This window comes from Palaemon carinicauda, chromosome 15 (assembly GCF_036898095.1).
Source record: "Palaemon carinicauda isolate YSFRI2023 chromosome 15, ASM3689809v2, whole genome shotgun sequence".
Classification (NCBI taxonomy): Eukaryota; Metazoa; Arthropoda; class Malacostraca; order Decapoda; family Palaemonidae; genus Palaemon; species Palaemon carinicauda.
Genome location: NC_090739.1, coordinates 76,295,563 through 76,306,084, shown reverse-complemented (window position 1 = coordinate 76,306,084; position 10,522 = coordinate 76,295,563). Strand labels below are relative to the sequence as shown.

The 10,522-nt window shown below is 38.1% G+C and overlaps 1 protein-coding gene across 1 annotated transcript in view; it reads left to right on the top strand.

Moving 5' to 3' along the window:
- Positions 1-293: 293 nt before the first annotated feature.
- LOC137654017 (dynein axonemal intermediate chain 7-like) overlaps positions 294-10,522 on the top strand; it is a 56,002-nt gene continuing 45,773 nt past the window's right edge. The window contains exon 1 of the mRNA XM_068387650.1: positions 294-401. Coding sequence (XP_068243751.1) covers positions 294-401 — 108 coding nt within the window. The remainder of the gene's footprint in view (positions 402-10,522) is intronic.

Genomic DNA, 10,522 nt, shown 5'->3' with positions numbered 1-10,522 from the left:
TGCGAGAGGCCATGGATCAATGGAAACACATCCTGGCGCATGGAGGCAGGTATCCATGGGCATGGCCTACCACTACTGACGTCATAGAGGAGGGTAGCACTGTAGTCATGAAGGGTGACGTCTTCTCAAGAGACATGCAAGATGTCTTGCAGTTTTGGTGTTTGCTGTGCGATACAACCAGGAGGTGGAAATAAGTGAGGAAATCTGCACCAATGAGAGGCCATGTAATGTCGGCGATGATAATTCCATCAGCACTGGGCACCCACAATTGATAGTGTCAGTATCTTATAACCATGGGTGAGGATAGCAGTTCCATTGGCAGCAACCAGATGGACAGCAGAAGCCTTGGAATGATGGGGCAGAAGGGAACGGCAAGCAGCATTATCTACCAGAAAGCAAATGTTAGATCCAGAATCAGGAAAAAAAGATTATTTAACGGAAAGGCCACCACCACAGGCAATGAGCCAAATTACATGTCTTTTGACAATCGATATGCAGTAGCACATTTTTTAGCAGCAGCCCAAAATCTGTATTGATAGCAGCACAACTGAGGGCGTTGCTTGGGGCGCATGCATGGTACGGCATAAATGGATAGTGTGTGGCTTCATTGCTGCTCAGGCCTGTCACTGGATGGGCGTCGATGTCCTGCAACATTTAGCTTTGTATGGCTGTTCCCTTCTTCAGGGGTTGAATTGTTGATGAAGTTCTTAATGATGGGGAATGATGTCTTAAGGGCGTCAACTTTAGTTTAGTAGGTGCTTCATGGGCAAGGCATTGACATTGGCATTATACCCAAAAGGCACAAAGTATTTTCATTTCAGGAAGAGAACCTTCTGTAGCAGGCTGAAGGAGAGTAATACTGATCATTTCATTGAGGGCCACCGATGCCTTTTGATTCCCCAATGGTTGTTGAGAGAGCTAAAAAATCTTGGCTACATAGGTGGCTTGGAACAGTGAGTACTGCTCCAGCAAGTATGATTTAAAGGCACCATACTACATGGGGCACCCCTTTTAACCTCTCAAAGCCAATCAGAGATTTCTGGGAAGGTGTCGTAGGGGATCGCAGTGAGGATATGGTCTGCTTTGCTGCTTGAGAAGATCACTCCCTTGATGTGGAACTGAACCTTAATGCGCTGAAACCAGGCAAATGCACCTCTGTTGGCAAATAGCAGGAGCGTCACTGTGGCAGCATGGAAAGATGAGTCGGGGCCAGTGGTGAGCATCGTTGGAGGATACGGCAGATGAAGTGGTGAGCTGGATGTTTGAGGTACTCCGTAGAAGCTACCAATGTATCGGGAGTAGAGAATGAATTGAAACGAAGGCAGCTCCTGAACAACTAACTTTATTTAGAGTCAACATAGGTATTAATAAGCCACAATTAGTCATGCAAAAGTGACAATAGCGTGTGTACATTCAAATTCAACATTTTCTGTCGATAAGGTTGACATTGGTATAAAAGTAGTCAAACTCAGTTGAAACTAGCTTGTTACTTCAATGGTTTTTTTTATGTAGCGTCTGATGGAGATTACAGTGTAGACGAAAATGTCAGTAGGGCATACATCTTTATTGTGTGTGCATTACTTGCTGGATGTGCATTGCAACTTATTGGTAATAGCTTACCTAGAGTGATACAACAATCTCTATTCCACCATGTGGTTAAGTCTCAGCCAAGACACGAAATTTTATCTATATGATACAATCAAAGCTTTGCAGAGCTGGCTTAAGCCAACAAGTGTGCGGTGGCCTTAACCCTTCAGATAAATAGTAGGCTAAAAAAGGCTAGATTACATAAGATCCTGCATAGGTTAGATAAACTAGATTGCTGCTAATCCCATAAGAACAACCGAACATTTGATACTTAAAACTCTAGCAATAATGCATGACATAGGCTTACTGCTTAGGAAGCGGCATGTGGTTCATACCATATAATAGCCTACATAGAATATGATCTCACAGCTTACCTGTATCTTAAAGAAACACTCCAGTAACGACTTAACATGGCACTGAGTAGGGAATGATAATGTTAGTTGGGGATAAAATGAAGTTATTACTAGGTAGGAATAGATAAAACGACCATAAGACATCACAGTTCGTTACTCTGTGCATGTTCCTGCTTGCAACCCTGATAACAAACACGAGCAGAAGCCAGAATGGCTGCTGGCAGTGGCAGGCTGACGACTGGCGGCCTGGCAGTCCACATGGGACTTTCCAGTTCCACCCAATAGAAAATAGCTTTTGATCGAAAAATAGCAATATTGTTTCTCAGTAATAGAATTGCAACTCAAAAACGTTTTAGTAATAAAACACACACACATTATATATATGTATATATATATATATATATATATATATATATATATATATATATATATATATATATATATATATATATATATATACACACACAAGTACTACTCCATTAAAAAAAGCTTATCAACATGAGGAGAATAAGAACACATTACCATAACCAGGTGCTAAATACAAAGGAGAAATGATGTTCTCAAAGTAAAACTATCAGTCTAAACACTAATTCCTAGATCATGAAAGAAGACGATTGGCCATAGGTACTGTCTAAAAAACTTTAAATTGAAGGCAATAGAGCTTATAATCACAATATGCTTAGGGATTTATTATCCAAGTGGTTATTCTCAGAGAAAAACGAATGCAAAATAAATGTTCAAATGATATGACTAAAATCACTGAGAATAGCCTATAGCATTCATTATTCCTTAATGCCGTTGGCTATGTTAATCATGAGGGCATTGTTTCCATACTCAAACAGTTTTGAGTAAATGGATCTTTCTTAACATCATTATTAAATCTTCAAGTAATAGACTGTAAAGAGTAAATGTCGATGGGCACCATAGTGAATATAGGAGGGTGAGGCAATTTTGGACACCTTTTTAGTAACCTTTGTACAAAATCTATATTAATAATCTATGACCAAATACCAAACATGTTTTCAAGAGAGGGAGGTCTCATCTATAAAAATGGCTTGTTTCATAATCATCAAAGAATTAGAAATTCTCGTATTACGGTAATAAAATAAATATCTCAGAGGCGAGGCAATTTTGGACAGTGAGGAAATTTTGGACACGTCTGTATCTCCGTTAAGCGCCAACGCTCAGTTGGGCAAACTATGACAATTTGTGGTCCCTATCAATATAAATATGCTAGAAAAAAGTTATAGACTTACATAAATTTTTGTGTCCGTAATCCAAGATTGTCCAATTTTACCTCGCCAAGAAAAAAGTGAGAAGTTTGTCTGTCCAATTTTGCCTGACCATGGTTTTGAAAACTGTCCAATTTTGCCTTACTATATGAATATGTAAATCAAACTTTGTATTCGAGCACACAAATATGCTTTTATGTATAAATATGCATATATGTAATCATAAAAATTCAAAATAAGACATAAGGGGTGCAGTAAAAGGGGTGTCTGCCCAAGGTGACACCCTAAAAGTGAGTGACACCCTGAGAGTTACATTAAAAAAAAACAACGTTTCTTTCTGGCTCGATGGTTATGATATGATTTTCAAAAAGTTAGTTAATACTGGGGACACTCTTAAAGCTGCTGACACTCAGGGGGTGAAACCTTAAAAAAGATTGACCAAAACATGGTAACATCCTCGAGAGGGGTGTCAACCCAAATGCTAGAAATATCTAAAAAAAAAAAACTCTACGATATACATTGTTCCTATAATAATTCCTATATCCAAATGAGAATTACAGGAATTGAAATAGAATATATTTTCACTGTTCCTGCTAATTTCCATGTTGATAACTGTCATGTTACCTTTTTGATATGGTGTTAAATGGAGCAACATTAGAGTGAACAGCATGATAGATACATCAAGGAGGGACAAAGCTGATCCCACAAACAATATTCGTCCTAAGTTTTACCTATCCATTTTATTCTTATCATTGTTACCTCATACTATGAACGAGCCATCAAAGAGATACTTTTACCTACAAAAGAAAGGGATACAATCGAAGATTTAAGAAAAAAAGATGAAATGAAGAAAAATAAAAGGAAAAACACAAAGAAAGAGAGATAGAAACATGACAAATCATAGAAATACAAAGCAACCAAATATCTCTCGATTCTTTAAGAAAAAATGTCTGCAAACACTAACGTAAATAATAAAAAATCTAAATTGACCAGGGTAATAAATAGTGATAATTGAACTGCTAGGATAGTCCCGATAGTGAATGATAAGGATTTATTTACACCTAAAATAAAAGAAATAACACAGAAATTAAAATTATTTTGGAAGATATTAAGGATCGTCCATTATTTTGCATTGGTAGAGCAACAAAATGGTTATTAGAGGAAGAAGGAGGCTAAGTGACTCGCCTTGAGTTAGATGCTTGAAGTCACTGCCCACATATCATCATCATCATCTCCTCCCACGCCTATTGACCCAAAGGGCCTCAATTAGATTTCGCTAGTCGTCTCTATCTTCAGCTTTTAATTCAATACTTCTCCAGTCACAATATCCTACTTCATGCTTTATAGTCCTGAGTCTTCCAACTCTTCTAGTGCCTTGTGGAGGCCAGTTTAAAGTTTGGTGAACTAATGTCTCTTAGGGAGAACAAAGAGCATCCCCAAACCATCTCCATCTACCCCTCACCATGATCTCATCCACATGTGGCGCTCGAGTAATCTCTCTTAGTTTCATTTCTAATCCTGTCCTGTCATTTAACACTCAATATTCTTCTGAGGGCTTTATTCTCAAATCTATAAAATGAGTTTCATTAATATACCAAGATTCACGACCATACAGTAACACCGATCTCACTAAACTGATATGTAGCCTGATTATTATATGTAATTTTAGGCGACATGATTTCCAAATATGACTTAACCTAGCCATCCTCTGATTTGCTTTTTTCAATCTTTCATTAAACTAAAATTCTAAAGCTCCTATGTTAGATATCATAGTTCCTAAATATTTAAATAATTCTACCTCATTAATCCTTTATCCTTCCAAAGATATTTCATCTTCCATTGCATATTCCGTTCTCATCATCTGTCTTTCTTCTATTTATCTCGTTATCTCGAGCCCCACCTCATGTGATTTTTCATGCATTCTGGTAAGCAAGCTTTCCAAGCCCTGTGGTCTTCTGCTAATTAGGACAGCGTCATCAACATACTCTAGGTCTCCTAATTTTCTGTTACCAATCCAGTCCAATCCTTCTCCACCATCCCCAACCGATCTATGCATTACAAAATCTATGAGGAGGATAAACAACATAGGTAACAACACATTCCCTTAGAGTACTCCACTTTTCACTGGAAATTCGTTTGATAAGATGCCACTAACATTAACTTTGCATTTGCTATGCTTATGAACAGACAATTAAATTTACATATTTGAGAGGAACTCCATAATGTCGCAGGACTCTCCGCAAAATTTGCTAGAGCACATAATCAAAAGGTTTTTCATAGCCCACATATACCATCAGAAGTGGAATTCTATATTCTACATATTGCTGTACCACATGTCTTAAATGAAAATTTGGTCAGTACAATTTCTACCTTTTCTAAATCCTGCTGGTTCATCTCTCAACTTTTCATCAATCTTTCTCTCTAGTCTCTTTAGAATGAACATTCTATATATTTTCATGACAGCTGACGTAAGTGTGATGCCTCTGTGATGATTGCAATCAGTCAGATATTTTTTTTGTCATTTTCACCAGCACTCCTAGCTCCCATACATTCTACAAAATAATCTTGTAGGTAATCTGGGAGTCACTTCATTTTCAGGCAATATCATCTCAGCAGTTATTCCTTCGTATCCAGGGGCTTTCCATCTTTTGAGTTTTTTTTTTAAGAATAGCTTCGACTTCATACACACCTAATTCATTCATGGGCACATCAAGGTCTTCATCAGTTTCAGGTAAATCAACCAAATTATTCCCTTCGTATTTCCTATTCATGACCTCACTAAAGTGTTCAATCCAACGTTACCTTTCTTCATGTTCTTTTGTTATAGCAGATCCATCTTTCTTTTTGATGGGTATATGCTTCTTTTTTTCCCGTAGAGATTTCATTAACAATTCCAAGAGCAATTTCTACAGCAAAACCACTCCATGAATTCATAGCTTTGTCAGCCTCATCTGCTTTCCTGTCTAAATATTCTCTCCAATCATTCCTGATATTTCTTTTGACCTCACTATCAATACTGAAATACTTGGCATGCTCTGCCTTGTAATTTTCATTACTTCCTCGAAAACTTTAAGAAATAAATTTCTGTCTTTGTCTTCTTTTTATAGTATCCCAAGTATCATTTGATATCCATGGTTTTCTCCTTGTAACTGCATGTCCCAAAACTTCGTCTCTTAAAGTCTCTTAAGACTGTAAATCGATTCCTACATTCAGTTACAAAGATTTCTGTGCTCATCCTCTAGAAGCTTAGTTGTATCAAACTTAGGTATTCTATCTACATTTCTGTTGGGTTCTTTCAGTTTTGATATTTGTGTGGCAATGGGGAGCTGGTGATCACTACCAATAACTGTACCTCTATAGCTTGTTACATTTCCCAGAGTCCTCCTTCTCTCTTTATCAATGGCTAATTGATCTATTTGATATTTGTAATTGCCACATGGTGAAGTCCTTGTATATTTTTGGATCTCCTTGTGCTGGAAAAGAGTACCTCCAGTAACAAGATTGTTTGTTGAACAATAACTTATAGAATGTGCCTCATTTTCATTTGCAACTTCGCCAAGAACCTCAACACCCATCACATTTTCTATCCCTTGATTATTCCTTCCAACTTTAGCATTGAAGTCATTAATCACAATTTTCATATCTCTCTAGGCGCAGGAAACCAATGCGTAGGGTGAATATACAAAGAATAGGCCAGACTATTTGGCCTCTTTTGAGGTACCTTACCTCTAGCATTAGAGGCTCTTTGACCTTTTATTTTGAGGTGACATACTTCCAACATTAGAGGATATTTAAGCTCTATTTTGAGGTGCCATACCTTTAGTATTGAGGGCTGTATGACCTCTATTTTGAGGTACTATAATCTTAGCATTATATGTTCTTTGATCTCTAATTTGAAGTGCTTTACCTCTGGCATTAAAGACTCTTTGACCTTTATTTTGAGGCTCCTTACTTTTAGCATTAGAGGCTCTTTGACCTCTATTTTGAGGCTCCTTACTTTGAGCATTAGAGGTTTTTTTTACCTCTATTTTGAGGCTCCTTACGTTTAGCATTAGAAGCTCTTTGACCTCTATTTTGAGACTACTCACTTTTAGCATTAGTCTCTCTTTGACCTCTATTTTGAGGCTCCTTTATTTTAGCATTAGAGGGTCTTTGACCTCTATTTTGAGGCTCATTACTTTTAGCATTAGAGGCTGTTTGACCTCTATTTTGAGGCTCCTTTTTTAGCATTAGAGGGTCTTTGACCTCTATTTTGAGGCTCCTTACTTTTAGCATTAGATGGTCTTTAACCTCTATTTTGAGAATGCTCACTTTTAGCATTAAAGTCTCCTTGACCTCTATTTTGAGGCTCCTTACTTTTATCATTAGAGGGTCTTTGATCTCCATTTTGAGGCTCCTTACGTTTATCATTAGAGGGTCTTTGATCTCCATTTTGAGGCTCCTTACGTTTAGCATTAGAGGGTCTTTGATCTCCATTTTGAGGCTCCTTACGTTTATCATTAGAGGGTCTTTGATCTCTATTTTGAGGCTCCTTACGTTTATCATTAGAGGGTCTTTGACCTCTATTTTGAGGCTCCTTACGTTTAGCATTAGAGGGTCTTTGACCTCTATTTTGAGGCTCCTTACTTTTATCATTAGAGGGTCTTTGATCTCCATTTTGAGGATCCTTACGTTTATCATTAGAGGGTCTTTGATCTCCATTTTGAGGCTCCTTACGGTTATCATTAGAGGGTCTTTGACCTCTATTTTGAGGCTCCTTACGTTTAGCATTAGAGGGTCTTTGACCTCTATTTTGAGGCTCCTTACTTTTATCATTAGAGGGTCTTTGATCTCTATTTTGAGGCTCCTTACGTTTATCATTAGAGGGTCTTTGATCTCCCTTTTGAGGCTCCTTACGTTTATCATTAGAGGGTCTTTGACCTCTATTTTGAGGCTCCTTACGTTTAGCATTAGAGGGTCTTTGACCTCCATTTTGAGGCTCCTTACTTTTAGCATTAGAGGGTCTTTGACGTCGATTTTGAGGAGCAGTATCTCCTGCATTAGAGGCTCTTTCACCTCTATTTTTAGGCTCCTTACTTTTAGCATTAGAGGGTCTTTGCCCTCTATTTTGAGGCTCCTTACGTTTAGCATTAGAGGGTCTTTGACCTCTATTTTGAGGCTCCTTACTTTTATCATTAGAGGGTCTTTGATCTCCATTTTGAGGCTCCTTACGTTTATCATTAGAGGGTCTTTGATCTCCATTTTGAGGCTCCTTACGTTTATCATTAGAGGGTCTTTGACCTCTATTTTGCGGCTCCTTACGTTTAGCATTAGAGGGTCTTTGACCTCTATTTTGAGGCTCCTTACTTTTATCATTAGAGGGTCTTTGATCTCTATTTTGAGGCTCCTTACGTTTATCATTAGAGGGTCTTTGATCTCCATTTTGAGGCTCCTTACGTTTAGCATTAGAGGGTCTTTGACCTCTATTTTGAGGCTCCTTACGTTTAGCATTAGAGGGTCTTTGACCTCTATTTTGAGGCTCCTTACTTTTAGCATTAGAGGGTCTTTAACATCGATTTAGAGGAGCAGTATCTCCTGCATTAGAGGCTCTTTGACCTCTATTTTTAGGCTCCTTACTTTTAGCATTAGAGGGTCTTTGCCCTCTATTTTGAGGCTCCTTACGTTTAGCATTAGAGGGTCTTTGACCTCTATTTTGAGGCTCCTTACTTTAACATTAGAGGGTCTTTGATCTCCATTTTGAGGCTCCTTACGTTTATCATTAGAGGGCCTTTGATCTCTATTTTGAGGCTCCTTACGTTTATCATTAGAGGGGCTTTGACCTCTATTTTGAGGCTCCTTACGTTTAGCATTAGAGGGTCTTTGACCTCTATTTTGAGGCTCCTTACTTTTATCATTAGAGGGTCTTTGATCTCCATTTTGAGGCTCCTTACGTTTATCATTAGAGGGTCTTTGATCTCCATTTTGAGGCTCCTTACGTTTATCATTAGAGGGTCTTTGACCTCTATTTTGAGGCTCCTTACGTTTAGCATTAGAGGGTCTTTGACCTCTATTTTGAGGCTCCTTACTTTTAGCATTAGAGGGTCTTTGATCTCCATTTTGAGGAGCAGTATCTCCTGCATTAGAGGGTCTTTGACCTCTATTTTGAGGCTCCTTACTTTTAGCATTAGAGGGTCTTTGCCCTCTATTTTGAGGGTCCTTACTTTTAGCATTAGAGGCTCTATGACCTCTATTTTGAGGCTCCTTACTTTTAGCATTAGAGGCTCTTTGACCTCTATTTTGAGGCTTCTTATGTTTAGCATTAGAGGTTCTTTCACCTCTATTTCGAGGCTCCTTACTTAAAGCATTAGAGGCTCTTTCACCTCTATTTTTAGGCTCCATACTTTAAGCATTAGAGGCTCTTTGACCTCTATTTTGAGGCTTCTTACTTTTAGCATTAGCGGCTGTTTGACCTCTATTTTGAGGCTCCTTACTTTTAGCATTAAAGGCTCTTTGACCTCTATTTCGAGGCTCCTTACTTTTAGCATTAGAGGCTCTTTGACCTCTATTTTTAGGCTACATACTTTAAGCATTAGAGGCTCTTTGACCTCTATTTTTAGGCTCCATACTTTTAGCATTAGAGGCTCTTTGACCTCTATTTTGAGGCTCCTTACTTTGAGCATTAGAGGCTCTTTGACCTCTATTTTGAGGCTTCTTACGTTTAGCTTTAGAGGGTCTGTGACTTCTGTTTTGAGGCTCCTTACTTTTAGTATTAGAGGTTCTTTGATCTCTATTTTGAAGCTCCTTACTTTGAGCATTAGAGGTTCTTTGACCTCTGTTTTAAGGCTCCTTACTTTTAGCATTAGAGGTTCTTTGACCTCTATTTTGATGTGCTATACTCTTGCATTAGAGTTTCTTTGACCTTTATTTTAATCCCCTTACCTCTAACATTAAAAACTCTTTGACCTTTATTTTTGGGTGCTTTATTTCTAGCACTAGAGGCTCTTTGAGACCTTTGTGTTAAGGCGACTAACCGCTAATAGTAGAGGCTATTTGCCTTCAGTTTTTAGGTGACTTACCTCTGTGATTAAAGGCTATCTTTTATACTTCTTCATATAAAGACTTTCCTTCTCTTTTCTCTTCTGTCTTTTATAGTTTTTCAAGATCTTCTTTGCTTAATTCGCCAGTCTTCTTCGAGATTTCAAGAGACATTTCAGTGCTGTTTGTCCTCGGTTCGTCAGATTCCTCGGAGAAATCGATGGCTTTTGTGTCTTTACCTATAAGGGCGATGTGTAAAGACATGGATGCCATTGATTTCTCGGCATACACTATACGCCATCATACTAAAGTCAACGAAGAGCAACACAATATATT